Source organism: Panthera uncia (genome assembly GCF_023721935.1).
Source record: "Panthera uncia isolate 11264 chromosome B3 unlocalized genomic scaffold, Puncia_PCG_1.0 HiC_scaffold_1, whole genome shotgun sequence".
Taxonomy (NCBI): Eukaryota; Metazoa; Chordata; class Mammalia; order Carnivora; family Felidae; genus Panthera; species Panthera uncia.
Genome location: NW_026057582.1, coordinates 11,704,373 through 11,728,476, shown reverse-complemented (window position 1 = coordinate 11,728,476; position 24,104 = coordinate 11,704,373). Strand labels below are relative to the sequence as shown.

At 37.7% G+C, this 24,104-nt stretch overlaps 1 protein-coding gene across 2 annotated transcripts in view; it reads right to left on the bottom strand.

The window, feature by feature from the left end:
• Positions 1-24,104, bottom strand: part of TRIP11 (thyroid hormone receptor interactor 11) — a 61,527-nt gene that overhangs the window by 35,554 nt on the left and 1,869 nt on the right. The window contains exons 2-9 of one of the 2 annotated variants that reach the window (XM_049612298.1): positions 21,399-21,460; positions 14,921-15,031; positions 11,961-12,239; positions 9,726-9,794; positions 8,086-8,251; positions 5,119-5,484; positions 1,669-1,709; positions 998-1,081 (exon numbers count right to left, since the gene is read on the bottom strand). In XM_049612298.1, the coding sequence (XP_049468255.1) occupies positions 998-1,081; positions 1,669-1,709; positions 5,119-5,484; positions 8,086-8,251; positions 9,726-9,794; positions 11,961-12,239; positions 14,921-15,031; positions 21,399-21,460 (1,178 nt within the window). The remainder of the gene's footprint in view (positions 1-997; positions 1,082-1,668; positions 1,710-5,118; positions 5,485-8,085; positions 8,252-9,725; positions 9,795-11,960; positions 12,240-14,920; positions 15,032-21,398; positions 21,461-24,104) is intronic. The other variant, XM_049612300.1, reaches the window with a different exon arrangement.

Genomic DNA, 24,104 nt, shown 5'->3' with positions numbered 1-24,104 from the left:
TAGTGGGTAGAAAGAGTGGGGGGGCAAGGACCCCACAATGCATACGACAGTACACAGAGCTAAAAATTTTCCTGTCTACATGCCAAAACGTCCCTTTGAGAAACACTGCCTATACACTAATGTGGAAGGACGCTGAAAACATGTTAAGGTATACATGAATATATGTATAGTATGCTAACAGTTTTTTCAAATCTATTTAAATAATCATACATACTTAGGTGTAGTCTGAAAGGATGGACATATGAGAAACTGGTAAGAAAGACTTCCTTTGGAAAACAGGCCAACCAAGGGAGGTAGAAAGGATATTCCCTTTGCACCGTCTAAAGTTTTTCGGTATGAATTACCGTATTTGTACATCAGTGAGTATGTGTTACCTTTTAAAAATTAAGATTTTAAATTGAGTTAAGACACTAGCCTATAAATTAATACCAGCCGACAACTATCCTCTGTTTAAACACCTACCTTAGCCAAGGAACTACCCCCAAGTAGTACAAACATAAAAATACCTCTCCCGATACCCAACAGTGCATTATGGAACCTCGTTCCAACCTTGCTTCCAATATACACAAAGACCTTATTTCTGCCAGTGAGATTATATCCCCTTTATCTCTCACCACTAAGAAACTCCTGTCCACAACAGATACGTTCTGGGACGTATCTGCAGCTACGGTTTCTGTAAGATGCCAGTCCAAGCTCGCGACCCACCTGTGTATGTTGCTGCTATCAGGACTTCATCAGAAACCAAAACAGAGCCTTTATCTTTTCTGCTCATATCTGTATGCCTACTGGCTTATCTGTGTGTAAACGTAAACCCTGGCCAGCCCTCATACTCTGAACCTTGCCCAAGTACTTGAACCTGGTCTGACAAGCATCAATGAGATCAGCTTTATTCTAAGGCCTCTCAAGACCTAAATGCTCCATTTATATAAACTGGCCCTTGGCTTGATCTGTAATACACACAATATTTTAATTCTGGTCCCATTTTTATCGCACCCACCTTTTCTTGACTCAATAAGGACTTCTCTTTTTCTAAAATTTCAACATGCATTTTAAGTTTCAAATTGTCTTCAGTGAGATTATCCTACAAAATGTTAAAACAGAGTTTTCAGATAAATTTCAAGTTTATAAAAAAGTAGGCAAGCCATACAAGTGTGCATTTCTACTCAGCATTTCTCTAGTGATATATAAAAATTATAAGCATACAACACTAGACCATCTAAAGTCAGTCACTCATTTTACAAACATTCTTATAGATATTTTTTTAATTTATTTAAAAGCATACACAAATATACATAACACATAAATATATTTACAAACTAACCTGGAATCATTAGCACTAGAAACAACTCTAAATTCCTTAAGGGAAATCAAAATGCATTCCTCGGTTGGTGGGAAATCTGCTTCCACTCATATACGTAATATAATGTCTGTCAAATTAATCTTGAAAGTGATATACCTGCATTTTCCAATTATGTAACTTTAAAATTATGACAATTTATGATTCAAAAAATTACCGTTATCAGCAAACGTAAAATTACTAAGATGCAAGTTCCCAGGATAAGTTCACGTGAATTTGTAAAAAAAAAAAAAACAAAACAAGCAACTACAATAATCGAAATACTTTTTCTCGATAAAAGCCAGAAGGTTTTTCTCTTAGCATTAGTTTACCTGGTTTAAAATACTCAGTCTCATGATTTCATTTTCAGCATCTGCAAAAACAAAGAATCTGACATTAAAATACTTCAACTTCTTACCTCCTATGTAATAAACTCAGAAATAAAACTCATTTAAAATAAAGTGTATTTATAAGCACAATCAGCAAACCCTAATGGTACTTACTGAAATGTATTTTTGTTGTTATACATTTCTATTTGACTATACTATAGAATTCATAACATAAATGCCAGTTAGAAGCTCCATTAAAATGTAATTCTATGAGGGGCGCCTGGGTGGCGCAGTCGGTTAAGCGTCCGACTTCAGCCAGGTCACGATCTCGTGGTCCGTGAGTTCGAGCCCCGTGTCAGGCTCCGGGCTGATGGCTCGGAGCCTGGAGCCTGTTTCCGATTCTGTGTCTCCCTCTCTCTCTGCCCCTCCCCCGTTCATGCTCTGTCTGTCTCTGTCCCAAAAATAAAAAATAAAAAAAAAAAAAAAAAAAAAAAAAATGTAATTCTATGAAACAGTACAAGAAATAAGTATAATCATATCTGGATGAGTCATAAGTTATTGCCTTGATAAAAACACTAATAACAATGTTTCAAAATGAGTTGATTAGTTTTTGTACAGGAAAGAGTAAAAGGACTGAGATTGAGGGGAAATGGCTAAAAACAAGAATACATATTTATACCACAATAATACAATAATCTCTCAATTCTTTATTTTTTAAAATTTACTTACTTATTTTGAGAGAGAGCAAGAGAGCGCAAGAGTGAGCAGGGGAGTGGCAGAGAGAGAATTCCAAACAGGCTCTCCACTGTCAGCACAAAGCCCGACATGGGGCTTGAACCCCCAAACCGTGAGATTATGACCTAGCCGAAATCAAGAGTTTGACATTCAACCAACTAAACGACCCAGGTGCCCCAATTCTCAATGTTTACAGTGACTTAGAAATGACAGGGGAGCCTGGGTGGCTCAGTCATTTAAAAACCTGACTTTGGCTCAAGTCATGATCTCATGGTTCTTGAGTTCAAGCCCCATGTCAGGCTCTCTGCTGTCAGCACAGAGTCCACTTCAGATCCTCTGTCTCACTCTTTCTCTGCCCTTCCCCAGCTCATGTGACACACGCTCTCTCTCAAAAATAAACAAACAGTAAAAACATAAATAAAGTGACTTGGACATGACAACAGATAGAAAGGCCATTCAAGCTGGTATTATGGATAGATCCATATATAGAAATAGTTCTGGAAGAACACAAAGACAGAATACTTTAAGTCCAGCTGAAGTGATTTATTCAATGTTCACTCAGATAATACTGAATGTTTACTGTGAGGTCAGTTGCTAGACAACCAGATGAAAACCTTTAGTCCCTGCTTGCCCTCAGGGAGCTTTCTATTCAGAGGAAAGACAAACAAGTAAACACGTGACCACAGTACAGTATGATACAGGGAGCGCAAGGTGCTACAGGGAGCAGAAAGGACAAACACCTGCTCGATCTTGGGGTGGGAGAGGGGTGAGGAAGGCTAGGAAAGCAGCAGCATAGTATCTCCCAGTAGATACGATACCTGCAATGAGTTGTAATGTACTTAAGAATTAGCAGAGAGAAAAAGAGACACTCCACACAGAGCAGCAAATGCAAAGGCGACAGACCTAATAGACAATAACATCATCGGCTTAAGGAGATGTATAGAAAGTTCAGTACGGCTAACGCCTAGCACGTGAGGAGAATGGGAAGAACTGAAATTAAAGGGGGAGACAGGGACCAGATCATGAAAGACATTTTATGGCAAGTATGAGGTTTAGACTTTATCCTGAAGTTCACAAGGGAGCCACAAAGTATTGCAATCAGGGAAGTAAACTGTTTTGAGTTTCTGAAAAACCATCCTGGCTGCAGAAAGAAAAAAAACTGATTCAAGGAATCATGGAGACCGGAAAATAATAACAGCTAACATTTCTGTAATGCTTACTACGGGATAGCCATTGTTCTAGAGAGAACTCTGCAGGTAGTAACTCAGAGAATCCCCATTACTACTACTGTAACTATGGAAGATAGTATCATTATCCCAACTACACAGATAGAAAAACAAAAGCATAGAGATGGTAATTAAATTGCCCAACGTCACTGAATTAGTGACAGAGCTGGATTCTAGCACAGTCATGTACTTAACTACTGTGCTATTCTGCTCCATGAAGAAACTACTACAGTTAATCAGGCAAAAGAAAATTGATTGGCTGAAGTTATTCAGTGGCATGGAAACTGGAAAAAGAGGAAGGACTAGGACAGTAGGTTTGTTTTCAAAGCAAATGAATTCATCTGAATCACCCAATATGTGGAATAAACAGATGCATTTATTTTGAAAAGAGCAGAGATACTCTGAAGTCAAACAAGAAAGAAGTCTAGATCCCTAGTCAACAGCCTTCTCTTTGCCTTCCTGGCAGCTCCTAGAATGGAGGCACTTGTGAGAAACCCTAGAATGCCTCTGAAAGAGTACCAAGCCAGAGATGCTAAGGAAATAGAACCTTCAGGATATGCTAGGTGATGACTTCAAAATCTCTGTTTTGGCAAACTGGTAAATGCCACCAATCACTAAGGCTGGGAGAGGAGTAGGAGGAGGAGGGGGAGGAGGAGGGGGAGGAGGTCAACGACGACACAGTGACCCTGAACCTAACTTTAATATGAATTTATAGAGTTGGCCATCCAGGTCAGGCACTCAGGATAAACAACTAGGCAAGTGAGACAGATTGGAGGCGGGGATCGGGGAGCAGAGCACCCAAGGGCTAGAAACACCCTCCAGAGCAAGAATCAATCAGTTCATAATGTGAGAGTTTATATTGTGAGAAGACAAAAATGCAAATAAAACACATCTTTGCAGCTAAAGAGCTCCTATTATGTTATCCTGGCATGAACGAATACTGGTGTTTGGCCTATTTCATTCAATAACTTATTTTTTCTAACACAGAACACAGGTATGGTAACGAAGTACCAGCTTCAGCATGGAAAATGATAAAAGACCTATGGTTATCACTCTTGTGTCTGCTTCGATACAGGACATCATTTCAAAAGGTGATACAGAATTTTAAAAAAGGGAGGCTGCATTCCCTAACTGGAGGGTCTGGACCCTAATGAGTTCCAGAAAGTATTTGGTTCTACACAGATTAACAGAAATACACCCACACCTCCTCCCAATAAACAGCTACTAAACATTTCCCAAAAATCTACACTGCCTCCTAAAGCAATGAGTCCCCTGTAAATACTTAAGGATGAGGCAGGGAGTGAAGCCTTTTTAGTAGAAAATTCCTATTTGTTATCCGTTAATTATGGCACTGAAGCGAAACCAACAATTCGATTCAAATTCTACAGTCGTTTCCATGACTCCTCCATTCCCATACAGTACTCAGTGTGCCTCTAAAACAACTGGTACGCAATAAAACACCCATCATCAGTAAGTTCCAAACATTTTATACCAGACAGTGCCCGCTGCAGTTTGAGCACTTCCTCTTGCACCGAGGCCCCCTGCGACAGGATTCCTTCTCTTCCTGTCACAGCATCGCCTTGCCTCACGGCATCAGGCTGCAATTTACTACATTCCCGTTTCAAGTTTTCACACTCTTCCGTTATTTGTCTGTTTTCAACGTGCAGGCGTTCTTGTTCCTTCTTCAAAACATCTCTGTCATTTTCTGCAGAAGATAATTTTGAATTTATGTCCTTTATTTTATCCTCAAGTTCTTCAATTTTTTTTGTAGACGCTACTTTCTCAGTTTGTAGATCCTGAATAGTTTTTTGCATCTCATGGATTTTCAAGTGATCAGTGACTGCAATTCCTGAGCCACCTAGAACATGAACAGAAAATCAAGGACAGCAAATGTCAGCTACCAAGAGATAAGTAGCTTGCTATATACAGCTACGAGATTGAACAGACGTGAGAACCTGAAAATCTTTGAAAGTTAAGACAACGAGATACCATTACACTCCCATCAGAACGGCCAAAGTTCAGAACATGGACAACACCAGATGCTGATGAGGATGTGGAACAAGAGCTCTCGTTCACTCTTGGTGGGAATGCAAAACAGTAGGGCCACTTTGGAGGACAGTTTGGCAGTTTCTAACAGAATGAAACATAACCTTACCATATGGTTAGCAACTGCACTCCCTGGTATTTACTCAAAGGAACTGAAAACTCTTACCCACATGAACACCTGAACAATGATGTTTATAGCAGCTTTATGCATAACTACAAAAACCTGGAAGCAAAGAGGTCCTTCAGGAGGTGAATGGATAAATTGTGGTACATCCAGGCAATGTGATACTATTCAGCACTAAAAAGAAGTGAGGGATCAAGCCATGAAAAAACATGGAGGAACTTTTTTTTTTTTTTAATTTTAATTTTTTAACATTTATTTATTTTTGAGACAGAGAGAGACAGAGCATGAACGGGGGAGGGGCAGAGAGAGAGGGAGACACAGAATCTGAAACAGGCTCCAGGCTCTGAGCTGTCAGCACAGAGCCCGACGCAGGGCTCGAACTCACGGACCGTGAGATCGTGACCTGAGCCGAAGTCGGACGCCCAACCGACTGAGCCACCCAGGCGCCCCAACATGGAGGAACTTTAAATGCACATTACTAAGTGCAAGAAATCAATCTCAAAAGGTTACATACTGTATGATCCCAACTATGTGACATTCTAGAAAAGGCAAAACTATAGAGACGATAAAAAGATTGGTGGGGAGGGCAAGTGGGGGGTGAGTAGGCAGAGTAGAAAGGATTTTAGAGCACTGAAACTACTCTGTATATTATGATGAATATGTGCATAAGTTTGTCCAAACCCACAGAATGTACAACACCAAGAGTCAACCCTAAGGTAAACTGTGCACTTTGAGGGATCGTGATGTGTCAGTGTAGGTTCATCTTTGGTGGAAAATGGGCCACTCTGCTAAGTGATGGTGATAGGAGGGATGGCATGCGTTTGGGGGCGGGGGTATGTGGGAAATCTCTGCACTTCCTTCTCAATTTTGTTATAAAAACAAAGTCTTAAAAAATTACAATAGGGACGCCTGGGTGGCTCAGTCAGTTGAGCATCCAACTTGATTTTGGCTCAGTTCGTGATCTCACAGTTTGTGGGATCAAGCCCTGCGTTGGGCTCTGTGCTGACAGTGTGGAGGCTGCTTGGGATTCTCTGTCTCCGTCTCTGCCCCTCCCCCCTCTCAAAAATGAATAAACTTTTTAAAAAAATTACCATAATAAAGCATTTTTATTTTAGATCTTTTCCCCCTGTAATCTCTACTCCCAACATGGGACTCAAACTCATGACCCTGAGATCAAGAGTCACATGCTCCACTGACTGAGACAGCCAGCTGCCCTCATAATAAAGCTTTTTAAAAATAAACAGTCGAGGGGCGCCTGGGTGGTGCAGTAGGTTAAGCGTCTGACTTCAGCTCAGGTCACGATCTCACGGTCCGGTCCGTGAGTTCGAGCCCCGCGTCGGGCTCTGGGCTGACGGCTCAGAGCCTGGAGCCTGCTTCCGATTCTGTGTCTCCCTCTCTCTCTGCCCCTCCCCCATTCATGCTCTGTCTCTCTCTATCTCAAAAAATAAATAAACGTTAAAAAAAAATTAAAAAAAAAAAAAAAGAAAAAAAAAATAAACAGTCGAGGAAAAATATTAAAAAGCCTATGTATATGAATTTAAAAGTGAAAATAGTTCTATTGGTTTTTAAGGTTTTTTTTAACATTTATTAATTTTTTGAGAGACAGAGACAGTGTCAGCAGGGAAAGGACAGAGAGAGAGGAAGACACAGAATCCGAAACAGGCTCCAGGCTCTGAGCTGTCAGCTCAGGGCCTGAACCCACGAACTGCAAGATCATGACCTGAGCCGAAATCGGATGCTCAACCAACTGAGCCACCCAGGTGCCCCAGAAAGTGAAAATAGTTCTAATCATTTATTACCAAAGTACCACCACCAAACGATACAAAGAAATCTATGTATTGTAACTATCTGTCACAAAGGCAAATGGACCTTTCCATTTCTGCATAATCTTTCCTTTTTAAAAATTTTTTAAATGTTTATTTTTGAGAGACACAGAGTGCCAACAGGGGAGGGGCAGAGGAGACACACACACACGAAATCTGAAGCAGGCTCATGCTCTGAGCTGTCAGCGCAGAGCCCGACACAGGCCTTGAACTCGTGAATCTGAGATCAGATCATGACCTGAGCTGAAGTCGGACACTTAACCGACTGAGCCATGCAGGTGGCCCCATTTCCACATAATCCTGATAATAGTGATGCCACTGCAAATTTCTGGCAGGTGAACAGAACTAGCCATTCACTCATTCTTTAGAACTTAGTCCAAGTTTACATCAGTGTCTTGATCACACATTACTAGGCTGGTCTTTTAATTATATCATCTAATACATTAAGTTGATAAAAACTAACAACCTTGTTGTAACAGCTTTTCCAGTTCTTCAATTCGTTCTTCATAGTCACTTAATTCTTCTCGATGCCGACGACTTATTTCTGTCAATTTCTGTTGATGTGCATTCTGTAACACTGACATTTCATGTTGATGGTCATCAATTTCCTGACTTCGGTTCTGTTTAAGTTCCTTAAAAAATAAAAACAAGGTTAACCCCATTTATAATCAATGATACACCTAAGCTATTTCATTGTGCAGAAGTGTGTATTAAGAATAATTCTCTGAACACGCTATGGTTGAAGAGAATTTAAACACAGCCTCCAAATCTGGACAATTCTGACTCTACCCTTGCCTTTCTTGGGTCTTAAGAACAATTTGAATATCTTTTTTTCTTCATATCTGTGACCATGAGCTTCTCTTGCTAGTGACATATCCCATCGATGCCAGTCCCAACCTTCAGTCTGTAGCTGGTGTCCTATTACTCCCACCTCTTGCTCAGCCCTTCCTTCCACCAGTCTTGATGGGACTCCCAAACTGTTAACCAAGGCACGTTGCTACCCAAGTTGAGACCACCAGTCTCTCTCCTAGGAATCCAGATCTTGAGCAGAGTCCTTCAAAGAGGGAAATTATTTGGCCCAGAATAGCTACTGTGATAGCTACACCCAGAAAAGTTGGTCCACTGTGTCCCACTCTCTAGATCCCCAATGTTATTCCCAATCCTGTCCATCCCCAATGCTATTCCCAATCCTGTCCATCCTAAAACCAAAACGCTCAATACTTCTTTCAATCCTGTGGACAGACTAACCTGGGTCCTTCCGGTAAATCCTCTTTTGCTTTACTTTGCCAGTAATGACTTCTGTTGCTTGTAACCCAAGAATCCTAATCTATAAATTAGCTTCTACTTCCTGAGAAGACAAGTAAGGTTGTTCCTTAATCCTGTGCGCTTACTTCAGTGCCAGCGCTTGGCAAGGATCTTTACATTTAAACTTTAACACAATCCTACAAGGGAAGGTATTATGAGATCTACTGTACTAAGGATAAAATGGAAGCTTGGAAAGATTAAGTAACTTGTCCAAAGTAGAACAGCTGGTAAATAGTAGAGGCAGGATTCAAACACAGGTCTGACTTGGGAACCCACCCATGTTAGTATTACAATAATAATAAAACCAAAAACTAAAAAATTCTATATCTGACAATAATTTATACACTAAAAACAATTCAGTGCCATATGATAATTTTATGTAACTAAAATTTTTCTTGAATGAAATAATAATAGACACAAACTAGCAAAATTCCACCATTAAAGGAAAATAATTAGTTACAGTGAATAGTATTAGCATTTTATTTTGTCAATATCCTTTAAACCCTGAAAACTTCAGCAAAACCTTGGAATTGTTTTAATAAAGACCATTTTACAAGATATAGTAACTAGTACAGACTAATGAAATATACTTAAAAAAAATAAATGTTCAAAACCAAACAATTTTGAAGAGACATTTTTATACACCTTACTGTCATAAAGAACGAAGATACAAAACGGAAAAGAAACAATCATACTCTATATAATTAGCTTTATAACTGAGCCTTCCATTAATTTAGACATATATTTTTAATAAGCCAATTTTAGATGTATAATAGCCATTGTTCCAACAACCTGTCTTACCTTAATGATACTTTGCAGTTTGCAGATTTCACTTTGATCAGAGCTATTTGATCCTTGTGGTTTAGAAGTCTAGATCAGAAAAACAGAATTAGAAAATAATTGTATTGATTTTCTTGTAAAAGAGAAAGTCACAAATTAATTTTATTAAACGACATCTTTCAAAAAAGGGAGCATTTCCCAAATTCTGATTAAAGAATGCCAAGCACTTTTGAAGAACCCAGTCCAATTGTAATACACAACAAATAAAAGATAATTTTCAAGAGTCTGTTAACTAATTAGGGAGACACTTTTACAAAATAACTGTTAAGAAGGAAAACACCAGAGAATATTTTACTTAGCTTAACAAAATGTAAATTTGATAATCAAACAGCTTCCTAAAAGAAAATTTTTCAAAATGGAAAGTTATCCAACATTAATTCTAATCATAACCCAGCAAAAATCTTTCTAAAATGATTTTACCTGGATCTCTACCCCAATACAGAACAACCTTTAGTTTAACAATTAAAAGAACTTTTGGATTTTTCTCTTCTCATTCAAAGCTGAATGTTGTTCATTTATCTTTTTAACATTTACTATACAGTGTGTTAGGGAACAAAAAGCTGCTCTCTGGATAAAAAAAGGAACAAAGTATACCAGAAACTCCAGGATTCAGAGTCAAAAGATGTCTGGTTGAGTCACAACTTACTCACTGTGACAATATGTGTATTAAACTTTTACTTTGTTTACCTGTAAAACAGAGGTAATAAATACCTCACACAGTTACTAAGATTAATATATATTAGGATAGCATATATACAAACATCTTGTAAAATATAACACAAGTTTTACTATGCCTTGCTGAAAAATTAAGTCCTGTGAAAGATCCCAATTATGCCTTTTCCACCATGATATCCTACTGTAGGTAATATAGTAAACCTTCAAGATATGCTTATATATACATACTCAAAAAACACCTCTTCCCTATGAAATCTTACGTTTCTTAAAATACGTATCAGAATCACCTGGGGTATTTACAGTTTGAATGCAATTTCCAGGGCCCTAAAATAAGCTACAAAATCCTAATCTCTGAAGGTAGGACAGGGAATCTACAGTATTATAGTAGCTTAAGAGCTACTACATTTTTAAAGATAAAATGGACAAGCTGATCATCCTAAGATGTATTTTGGGTACGGGAAATGTCTAGCAACTTGAGAAGCAAAAAAATAATTGGTAGGGTTTCTCCTTTATATAACTAGATCACACTCACAAAAAGAAACAATTTCTTTACTTTTATACTTTTTCTCTACATTGAGGAAATTAAATCCAAATGTGCAATGTTCGAGTTTACTTCGGGTCTCACATCTATTGACAATATCAATAGTATATAAAATCTGATACATAAGATGGAAAGTGTTCCTTAAAAGAAAGTTTACTGTCCAAATAGCAAAGATTTAATTTCTACTGCACAAAAAATAATACAAAATAGTTTAGTGTATTTTATGACACCAATGATCAAATTTTCATCTTACACATAACTAATGATAAAGGAACTTCAGAGAACATCTATGCAAGTAGTTTCAATCTGGTATCTCGGAGCCCTGGAATTGCCATCAAAGAAGCCTCAAGGACTCCAGGGGAAAAGATGGCTAGTTCAACCATAGCAACTCCATTTTTATCTCTTTTAAGTCCTGGACTTGTAACTTTTTATTTAAAAGAAAAAAAAAATTTTTTTAATTATGGAGAGAGGTGCGTGCAAGCAGGGAGAGAAGCAGAGGGGGAGAGAGGGACAGAGAGAGTGGGGGAAGAAGAGAGGGAGAGAGGGAGGGACGGAGGGAGAGAAGGAGAGACAGAGATAAAGAGACAGAACAAGAGAGAATCCTAAGCAGGCTACACACCCAGCAAGGAGCCCGATGCAGAGCTTGATCTTACTACCCTTGGATCATGACCTGACCTGAAATCAAGAGCCAGACGCTCAACCAACTGAGCCACCCCGACGTGCCTTTATTTTATTCTAAAACATAGTTCTGTTGCTCTAAACTTTTTTGAGAATTTCTTCCAAATATTTTATAGAGGGAGGAAAAAACTAAGATGAGAAAGAAAGATGATCTGATCAAAATCACTCAGAAAATCACTGGCAGGATTAGAATACAGGTTTTGAATTTCCTAGTCTGGGGTTCTTTCTGATAGCAAAAGTTCTACATTCAGAACCACTCTTTTTACTAAGAATGTTCAAAAACTCATGGCAATTTTACCAACCTGAGCAATATGCCTCCAGTGGCCAACTTCAGACTCGAGTCTTGAAACTTCATTTGACAATCTGTTTATTTCTTGTTGGGATGAAATTATGTCACCAAAGTCCATGTCGTCATCATGGAAAGCAGCAGCATGACGACTGATGCCATAACCAAATGAAGACGATGCAGGTGCTGCTGGTACTCGGCCAGCTCCTGAATTTACTGACTGGGCAGCTGACTGAAGCTTCAGCACCTGATCCTGTAGTGCGATCTGTCTTGCTTTAAGATGGCTGATTTCTACCTATACATTTATAATCTGCGTTTTAGAGAACGTACTTTAAAATAACCACATTGATCTGTTTACAGATTCATAACATTAAAAGTTATAATGATTTAAAGCTATCCAATGATGGTAACTCTACCAACTGAATCCTAGTATTTTATAATAGCCTAACCACACATTTTTATTTAAAAACCAAACATGAAAAAAAACACACATGATTACCAGTTAAAGCACAGATAATATTTCAAATAGTGCAAAGATCAGAATCTCACTCATATGTTAATTGAAGCAATTAAATTCTCAATTAAACACGGGTTTACTATTGTCGATGTATCAGGTAGTACAGGCAATTTCTGAGGGTTCTATTTGTATTATCAAACTCTAAGTGAAGAGAAAATGAAAGCTGCATCAGCCTACGTATCAGAAGTTTCCTTAGAGCATCTTTGGAACAGTCTTATATAACTGATCATGGCTGAATTTAGACTTAAAATGCACCATGAATCAGAGGTAACTTTCTACTGGTCTGTACAACAGCTGGAAGAATGCTTTATTAATCTAATCTTAGACAGCACAGTGAGCCTGTGGTTATTAGCCCATGAGTCTTAGGAAAACATCATACATTGAAAGAGGCCTTTGCTTTAGCCTTGGCAAAAAGGAGCCGGTGAAAATTTGAGTTTACTCAGGGAAAGAATAGTACAAAAATACTGAAACCTACAGAGGAGTTTTGACTGAGGACTGGCAATACCACCTCACTGTCCAAAAGAAATTACGGGACATACCATAATGCCAGATCCATTTCGGGTGAGAGATTACTCAAAATATAAAAGTGAGTAAGATAGGGAGAATTCAGATAAGCTTTCTATAAAATACCTACTCTGGAAGACACCCCGCCACGACAGAGGAGAATCTGATACTGGGAGTCAGCCAACAATATTTCTATGCACGTAAAGCCAAGCAATTAGACAAACAAAAACCAAACACAATGACGTCAAATATATTAACAAACATGTTTCTCATCAGAGCCTCTTCTCTAATAGAAATCTATAGCAGTGCACATATTTCATTCATTTTTCCATAAATGTCATGAGATGAATTGCATCTTTAGGGATTATGAACATCACAATGACGGCAGAAAACAGCAGATCTTAAGTATAGTCACATATTATCTTTCATTCTGGTAAAAAGTATGGAAATTCATAATTTTTTCAAGCATAGCTTTAACACAAAGCAAGTTCTGCCTATAAAATGGACACATATCAAGTTGTAGAGTTAAAAAATGCAAGCTCTAATAACAAAGAGGCATTTCTAAACTTAAATGCCTAATTTGCCCTCTAATATTCAGTTAAGTAGAAAATTAAATGCTGAATTTTCCACAGCAGTGTTTTCAATTAGGATGTGAGTATCAGAATCACCTATAAAGTTTTTGAAAAATACCAATACCAGGGCCCCTTCCCAGGACACTAAAATCAGAATCTCCTGGAGGGCATAAACATGTATATTTTTTTAAGGTGTCATGGATGATTCAGCTGTAAACCCCTGGGTGGGAACCACGGCTCTACTGTAATACCTAGAGGTCACTGCTGCTCAAAGTGTGGTCTGTGGACTATAGGCATGAATGTTTACTACCAGTCCATGACAGGTACAGAAATAGAATGAGTAAGGCTTAAAGTCTTTTAAAGCAATTTGACAGAGTAATTTTATAATCTGTTAAATCTTTTTAATAAGTGGGCCTTTAGCTCTAACCCGAACCTGTAACTCTGCCTTTTTATATTCATTTTAGTTTTGAAGTAATTTTATTGTATTTTATGAAATCAATTCCCAACAGATTGGAAATTTAACCTCTTCTTTAAATGTTTATAATTATCTTTAATGTGGCTTACTTTCATTTTTCATCTTAGTATGTCACTAAAAGAACTAAAAACCAATGTATTTAAATTTTAAAAACTCATATAATGAAATTATGGTAGAAATGAACATTTACTCAACATACTGAAGAGAGCCCAGATGATCTGGATAAAACAAGAAATAGTTCAATTCAATAGGAGCATTTACTGAATTCCATTTACATACTAAACACTGAAGAAAATTCAACAGAATGAAATATGGAAACATCATCTATATTTTAAGGATTCATGATAACACTGGTTAAATTACAGAATATCTATTACCAGCACTGCGAAGAAAAGATAAGCCAATTCCAAAATAAACATTTCTAACAAACTAAAGGGAAAAAATATTTACAGAACAATGTAAGTCAACTTAATATACTTAATATTCTATTTTCCCATGGAAAATCAAGCAAATGTCAATTCAATATATATTAACACTAGTAGTCAAAATCATTTTTAAAAAATGTCATTAGCAATTATCACACTGATTGACAACTTAAAGTAAATAGATGAGAAATTAGGTTTCATAAAATCAGAAATTATAAGCAACAGATGCCTAAAGATATTTTATTGAAAGAGTTTTCCTCTTTGGGAAAGTAGAAATTAAAGGCTAGCTTATAAAATATAAATATAACAGAAAAGGTCAGAGTTCTTGTTAAATTACTGGTATCAAACTGAGTTGGGGATTATTAACTTCATCACCGTTTCAATATGTTTTTCGATCTGTATATAGCTTGATTTATAACTCTCAAAAACCCTCCTAAATACATTAGAGTGAAATAAATATGAAGTAATTGTAATAAATTTTACCTCCTTCTGCTGTAGCTGATTTCGGTAATTTGTAGATTGCTGCTTTATTTGAAGTTCTGATGCTTCATGTTTCTCTTCTAGATCAGTACAAAGTTTTTTGAGTCTCTCATTCTAGAAGCAAAGAAAAAAGTATTTTCAACAAAAAGACTAAAGTAAAACATGTAAGTAACAGTTATGTGTATGGCATCATGAAAAATATATTGCTTCACACAGAAAATGATATAAAATATAAAAGTTCTCAGAATTCTGGGCTTTTTTATTTTTTTAAAGTTTATTTATTTTGAAAGAGAGAGAGAGAGAGAGAGAGAGAGAGAGAGAGCACAAGTAAGCATGAGCAGGGGAGGGGCAGAGAGAGAAAGAGAGAGAATCCCAAACAGGCTCCGTGCTGACACAAGGCTCGAACACACAAACTGTGAGATCCTGACCTGAGCCGAAACTCAGAGCCAGCCACTTAACTGACTGAGCCACCCAGGTGCCCCCAGAATTCTGGCTTTTAAAGTACACTTTCAATCAAAGCTACAAGTGCAATAGCCATGTTAATAGAGATTATGCAAAATTCTGAACCAAAGTAAAAAAAAAAAAAAAAAAAAAAAAATGCTGCTTATTTGATTTTCTGCTAATAAAAAGCCAATGATCAATGCTTCCCCCATCTCTGCATATCCGGGGTCTAGCCTATAGTACACAATATATGTCAAGTTAACGAATAAACTGGATTACATGTCTCAACTTCTGGTTTCTCCCCAAATAGAACTTTTTAATAGAAATCATTTCAAAAAAGACTTGTTGCTGAAGTACAGGCAGGAGGCCAAAGCACCTTATTACTTGTCTGCCTGTCCCCCAGGTTCCTGAGGCACTTCTGAAAAAAACAATTTGAAAAGCATACTGAAACTCAGTTCAAAAACTAGTTAGAAGTTGGGACACCTGGGTGGCTCCATCAGTTAAGCGTCTGACTCTTGGTTTCGACTCAGGTCATGATCTCACAGGTTCCAGCCCCACATTAGGCCCTGTGCTGACAGTGCAGAGCCTGCTTGAGATTCTCTCTCTCGTTCTCTGTGCCCCTCCACTGCTTGTGCTATTTCTGTCTCCCTCAAAATAAATAAATAAACTTAAAAAAAAAAAGTTAGTTAAAAGTACATGAAATATTCTAATTCAATGAATCCAGACATTATAGTCTTTTAAGATTTTGGAAAACATGTTTAAAAAATTAATTAAATTTTGGGTACTCAAATATTAAATTACCATTATGTATTATCATTCCTTGAATTTGAATGAATAAGCACATAATGGAGCAAGATAAATGGACACTAAAACTTTTTGCAAAAGAATTTACAAATTATCACAGATAACTTTCTAAGAATTCTACTAATACCTACAAACACAGGTTAACAAGGATAACGGAGAAAAAGGTGAATGATGTGGTAGGGAAAAAAAAAGCTCGTGATAGAAGGTGAAGACTTTTTCACTTTGAGAAGGTCACCTGTTTTCTTAGAGTCTAGGAATTTCTTACATCAACAGATGTGAAAATTATGATCCAGGGAGATTGGATGAATTCGCAGAGAAAATCAAAGGAGTAAATCAACGGAAAAATTACAACACACACAAACCCTAGTTTGAGAGTCTGTCTCTAGAAATCTAATATAAATCTTGGTTATCTTGAAGAAATTTAAGACACAGGCCCCAAAGTCACACAACTAATTACCTTCTATTCTATTGGCTGCTTTCGTGTGACTTTCTGTAATCTTTTAACATGAAAACACCATGCGTAAAGCAACACAATATACTGAAGTCAAAATCTATTCATAACAGTCCACTCCAGGGTTTTTCAGATAAAAATAATTCAGGCTATTTGTTGAACTCTGGTTGAGAATGAGAACTTGAAAGCTTCCAATTTGGCCAACAGTTGTGTTTCTGCCCTCATCTCCCTGTCCATATGAGAGTCACAAAGATGGACAGAGTACATGAAGGACAGATTCTCTTCATGCAGCTGATCTGTAACATATCACTTGTCAGTGGCCATATTTTCTAGAATGTGGAATATGGAACCAAGAGGGCTGGTCTGAAAGGATGAAGAATAAACACATGCAAAGAAGAACAAAGAGGAGTAAAAACGAGAGACAAACCCCTGGTGGTCTGCAGTTCTGTTTGCAGCCCCTTTCTAAAGTCTGGCTATGATTTCTGCCCTTGAAATCTACAACATTCTCATATCCTTAAATTATTCCATCCTGATCAACCCTTGTTACACCATCAAGGTCGGAACCAACTTTACTCAGTGAGTTTCTTTGTTGAGCAGTCCTAACTATGTGTAAGGACAGATATTGATGACTTTTACTCTTTCTTAGATGTCCTCCAACAAAGAGAGAAAATGTACTCATTTTTTTCTTAAGTTTATCTATTTATTTTGAGAGGGAGACAGAGAGCGAGCTGGGGAGGAGCAGAGGGAGAGATGGAATCCCAAGCAGGCTCGCAATGTCAGCACAGAGCCCAATATGGGGCTTGATCTTGTGAACCATGACATCATTGAGTCACCCAGGCGCCCCACTTATTTTTTAAATAAAACAAAACTTGGGGCACCTGGCTAGCTCAGTTGGTGGAGTGTGCAACTATCGACCATGAGGTTGTGGGTTCGAGCCCCACACTGGGTACAGAGTTTACTTAAAAATAAAATCTATAACTAACTAAATCTTATTCTATCTTGTCATTATCATAAGGGGATATCGGGCCCTTTAAAAATCTAACAACATTCATGAGATTGTAATGACCTTGTTTTTTCTGTACTTGAAACATTTTGATTTTTTTATCATCCTAAAAATTTTTTTTATCATTATTCATCAATTATTCTCAACTAGGTTAAAAAAGTCTTAGGTAATAGGAAAAGAGAAGACTGACAGAATCACCCAGTGATTAGTGAAATAACCAGCTTTCTGACTGCAGTGTCCAAAGCATTACATCATCTTTTAAAAAGAAAAAGCTAGAGACACCAACTTTGTGGCGTCTCTTTTATTCTGTTGTGTTTTGCTTTCATTGAACATAGCTGCAAATTCAGAATTTTCATTTCAACAAAGAGAAGAAAACTGACAGAGGAAAACGTTTCACAATTATTAAGACAACACAGAAGATAAATGTGAAGAGACAGAAAACAGCTCTCCAGAGTCTAATGGTTGTGAACAGGTTGTAGAGGTAAAATCCCAACCAAGTCTTCAAATAACGATATCCTAGAACAATTTTCTCAAACTCCAGAACTGATGAGTGAACAATATATTTCTAAGAACAAAAAAGAAACATGGTGTTCTCATCAAGTTAGTCATTCAATAGGAAAAGATTTTATCTCCCAATATTTTGTGACAAGGACCTGAGCCATCCCACTTCGCTAAATGGATATGTGACCAAATTCTTTCATTATACATGATATTTGTACACTGAAGTTTACTTGATATAGTTCATACACTGATAAATGCTGCAGGAAAGTGTGTATACAAAGGTGACTGGGAAGAAAAAGACATAAAAATGGAAAAAATTCAGTAGCCTGATCATTCTAATTGGTATTTATAAATCTAATTAGTATTTATAAATTGGCTTTGTAATTATGGAGCAAAGATGATAGCTATCGTCTCTTCAACAAAATCATGAGCCATCAAAGTTGTCAAAAATATTGGTTTTGGGGGCACCTGGGTGGCGCTGTTGAGCATCCGGCTCTTGATTTTGGCTCAAGTCACAATCCCAGGATCGTGGGATCGAGAGCCCCATGCTGGGCTTTGTACCGAGCATGGAACCTGCTTGAGATTCTCGATCTCTCTCCTCTCTCTCTCTCTCCCTCCCCCCCCATCCCTCTCCCCAACTCGGGTTCTTGCTCTCTTTAAAATAAAATTAAAAACAAAAAACAAAAAACTGGTTTTAATGACACAAGTCAAGAAGAACCAGAAGTCATGATCAACTAAACTCTACTAGAGATACAACTGAAATCTGGAACCAGTATTTACAAATAAGATGCATTTCAGTTCATGCACAAGAGTTAATAAGCAGTCGACTACATTCAAAAAACACTGCCTATTTTGAGTATATATTTTCAAAACCAGAAACGTATGGAAAATATCGATTTGCTATATTCTTACTAAAATTTCTAATCGGGGGGACTCCTGAGCAGCTCAGTCGGTTAAGCGTCCGACTTCGGCTTAGGTCGTGATCTCATGGTTCCTGAGTTCAAGCCCCGCGTCGGGCTCTGTGCTGACAGCTCAGAGCCTGGAGCCTGCTTCAGATTCTGTGTCTCCCTCTGTCTGCCCCTCCACTGCTTGCACTCTGTCTCTCGCATTGTCTCAAAAATAAATAAACATTAAAAAAATAAAAATAAAAATAAAAAATTTCTAATTGGGGCGCCTGGGTGGCTCAGTCAGTTAAGTTCAGGTCATGATCTCACAGTTCGTGGGTTCAAGCCCCATGTCGGGCTCTGTGCTGACAGCGTGGACCCTGGCGCCTGCTTCAGATTCTGTGCCCCCTCCTTTTCTGCCACTCCCTGTTCACACTGTCTCTCTCTGTCTCTCTTTCAAAAATAAACATAAAAAAAATTTTTTTTTAATTTTTATAGTAAAGTTTTTCATTATCACCTTATTCCTACTTCTATAAATCACTCACAAAATGATTTAATATAAAAAGTAAAGAGTTCACTGGATCCAGATGGGAATTGTGATGCCTATTTTTCTTGGCTCAGAGAATTAAATTGAAGAAATCTAACTAATTCAGTCCACTTCAAGTATTAATGCCTGTAAGCAAATCTAATTTCCTCTGGAAAACACAACACCCTCTGTCTATACCAAAACTTTCTAAACAGAATTTTGTATTTTTAGTTTCCTGCTGGCTTCAATCGTAGTTCCACCTTAATCTCTTATTGCACAATCAAGTAAGGGGTTAGAGTATGAAGCTCTTTTGTGCTGACACATGGCAAGGATCAAAATCACCTCAGAAACAAAGCCCTTGGGAATTCCAACAGTCTCTTTTCCTCTAGTATTTGAGCAGCTCATGCTACTGTGAATAAGCAGCAAATGAGGAAGGTGGCTTTCATCTGGGGATGCGTTATATAAAAAATGTATTTTTTCATTTTTTTAATTTACATCCAAATTAGTCAGCATATAGTGCAACAATGATTTCAGGAGTAGATTCCTTAATGCCCCTTACCCGTTTAGCCCATTCCCCTCTCCAACACCCCCTTCAACAATCCTCTGTTTGATCTCCATATTTAAGAGTCTCTTATGTTTTGTTCCCCTCCCTGTTCAAAAATATTTCTAAATATTAGAATCATGCTCACCATAGTCCAGTGATAACCCTATGAGAGATTAGAACTGAGATCGACAGAGGGACACAAGATCTTTCTCTCTCTGATCTCAAGCTGAATAAAGAGCAGACATTCACTAAGCAGGTTAACTCTATTTACTTTTTCCCCCAAATGTACATGGGTGAATTTACCTAAATTAATGCCACTAAACACAACTCTACCATTTAATTTTTCTGGGTGGGCCAGTACTAATGAGTGCCTTCGTAAGGATTTCTTTAGGGATTACAGTAACACCTTCCTATCTTGGCCGTACAAAGAAAGAAGCTATTAAGTTCGTCTGTCACCGAAGCATCTACTTATTAGGCAATTATAGCTAAGGACTCAGGTGTCACCAAACTGCCATATCCTATTAAGACAGAATACCACGATAGTCCCTCTTGAGACATCTCTCTACCTCCAAATTCCACAGTCTCACCTCGGTATCCTGGGCCAGAATTTACTAGTGCTTGTTAGTAAATATTTTCTGATATTTTAAATTCAATTTTCTCTGTTTATGGACTCAGCAAAGAGGAAAACGTGCTTAACACCCTCACCCCTCGCCATTCTTATCCAAAGGCTAACTGAGTGTCATTAGTACTTTACAATAGATCCCATTTTAAATCATTTCACTTTCTTTATGGCTTTCCTTTGAACCCTTCCCAAGTTGTCCTCATCCGCATTAAGTATAATGTCCAGAGGTAGTCACCTCGAGGCACTAACAACAGGAAAAGAAATGGTGAGATTAATTTGGTATACCTATACCCTTAACTTCTTTGTATACAAATATCGCACTTCTTTTAATGTTAGCAAATTAGAGACATCTAGAATGAACAGAATTGCACTCTCGCATGATACTTGAACAAATGCACTACTGTAACTGAGCACACTGTGAGAACATGGTAACTCCTTGATCAATTGTTGCCACCATGATGTCTACACGTGGCTGTTTTCCTACATCCAGCATAGAGAAGCAGAGACAGGAATATAAAATAGCAAAGTGCAGCAACATATATTCTTCATCTAAAGGAAGATAACACTGAAAAAAACCTGAGATAAAGGGGAAGAGATAAAAGTGGTAAGCAGTGCAGTAAAAAGAACTGAAATACAGTATGAGTCACTGTCATGCCTTCAAAAAAGAAAAATCTAAGTTCAATAATAGTCTTTAATTTTCCTTACCTCTGATCTTAAGATTGCATGAATGGCTTCAATTTCCTTTCTCCTAGCATTAGGTAATTCTGCTACGAAAGAAACAGCATACACTGAATATATGATCAACACCATGTGAGTAAACAGGCATTTTATAGTACATAGATTTCACTGAGCTTTCATCAGAATGGTATGATCTGGGATCAAATTCAGAAGACAAATATCACTTGATTTTTACCACAACTTCCTATTGTCACAAATGTTCTTTATCGTCATGTAAGTTACTCTTTTCGCCTATTGTCTGCACCTAGGTAGAACACCTACATTTCCCCCTTGGAGGTGTTCCTTAAAATTTTATATGGGTAATTGAGTTTGAAAAATTCAATCTCTCTCTGTTGGCTTAGTATAATTTTAGATGAAACTTACACAACTAGGGTTTAGGCCTTATTTCCAACTTCTGCTCCCAACACTGTAAAAACAATAATGACCTATAAATGAAGAATAAAAATGCACTAAAACAACACTCATCTCAACTAAAACGGGCACAATTTATTTAAAATGCAAAGGAGCTCAGTCTGCTTTTGTACATTTTCGTTTAAGAGGAGAGTCAGAGATGGAGCCTGGCTGGCTCAGTCGGTAGAGCATGCAACTCTTGATCTTGGGGTCGCTGAGTTCAAGCCCCACATTGGGCATAGAGTTTATGCATAAAACTTTAAAAAAAAGTTTTAATGAAGAAAAAAAAATTTTTCTTTAAAGGGAGTCAGAGGCCAGCAGTATCAAAATGGCACTGTTGATGCTCCCAAAAATTCACCATCCACACAGTTAAGATTTTTTCCTAGGCAGTAAGGTTTTTCATCAGCCACAGCACTTCAATACTATAGAAATAACTTCTCTGATTTACAGTTTAAATAAAAAGAAAATACAAGTGACATCCAATAAATAATGACAAACCCACTTTTCTTGTTTTGAAAATCACCAGGTGCGGTTGCTTCTGTGGTTGTTTATACATCTTGCTTGAAACTCTGACAGGACTGTCTAATTGCTACTCAGAAGAGAACAAATTATAATCTAGTCTGTTTAGGAGGGTCATTGTTAGAAGCAGCAATTGTTTCAAAGAGGGATCCCCTTCCACCCACAAAAAAAAAAAAATCATGGCCTTTTTAAGAATAAAGGGGAGACGTTGTGCAGATCAAAAAATTCTTCCTTGCTGAGGGAAAACAAAAATAACACTTACTGTTTATTAATGCTTACCATCTGCTAGACATTTTACACTCATTTCACTTAATCCTCCTAACCTCATAGTAGGTATGATTATATCTATTTAGCAGATAAGGAAACTCTGCCTACAGAGGTTAAGTAAGTAAAACCTTGGTTTGCAAGCATAATTCATTCCAGAAACATGCCTGTAATCCAAAGCACTCGTATGTCAGTGAATTTCAAGAACCAATGGCTCGGTTGTGATCATGTGACATCCAGCGTCACGTACTACTCGTGGTGCAGGACATTGCTTTTTTATCAAGTTAAAATTTGTTACAAATGTTTGCTCGTCTTGCGAACACTCAGAACAAGTTACTCGCAATCCAAGGTTTTACAGTATTTAATAATTTGCTAAAGATCCCACAATTTGAAATGCATGAAAATGGAATTTATCCATGTCTAATTTAAAAGCCCAACTCCTAAGCCTCAATAAATCAGTACAGTTTTTGGTACAATAGCAACTTTCTGATACTGTAAACATGGAGGATTTTCAAGCTGTACCAACAATGCTATTGTCGAACTGTTATCTTGTTCACTGCTGGCACAAGGTAGATAATTACTTGTTAAATGAATACGTGAACTGGCCCTGTTTTTAAATGATTTACAAAATCAGTAAATTAGGTTCAATCAAGTCCTATTTTAATAGAAAGGGAAAATAAGAGAAGCATTAAGCAACTTAGCAGATTTATAATCACGAAGCAATTTTTTTTTTTTTTTTTTACTAAGCATCTACTATGTACCAAGGAAGGAGCCAGATACTAGTAATATAAGGATAAATAAAATATAATCCGTACCCTGGGCATCAAGGAAAGAGGTAAATCATAACCCAACGTGGTAAGCGCTCTCCAAGAGAGATCCACAAAGTTATGTTGAAACACAGATGGCATGCAATCAACTCAGCCTACCTGCCACGGACTGAAAATGGTTTCACCAAGTACCGGGCACATGAGCAGAGTCATACTGGAAAAAAGTGTTTTCCAGGCAAAGGAGGGTAGAGGAGGAAGTAGAAAAGGAAGGGCTTTCCAGGCAGAGGCTTGGAGTTGTGCAGGTACTTCACAAAGTTCCATGTGGCACACGCTCTGGGTGCAAGCAAGCAAACCGCGCATGTGTATGTAAGTGTGCACATGTACAGCAATGTGAAGAGAAGAGGACGTAACAGCTAGGACTAGAAAAGGGACGTTGATCATAGCGAGGCTAGGTTTCCAGTGTCCCAAAACTAAGAGGTTTGGATTTTATCCTGTAAGGAACAGAGCTAAAAGATTTTAAAGCACTTAATGTTTTAGAAAACTGGCAACACGCAGAAAATGGGAGTGGAGGAGGGAGAAACGGGTGACGGGATGGGAAGGACAAAGTACACGGGAGAGAAAAGCGCTACTGAAATAGAGAAAAAGGGAGAATTAAGGAAAGGACAAATATAAGAAACAATTCTGGCACAGGATGAACAAGATTTGATGACCAACTAGAAACAGGAGATGGAAA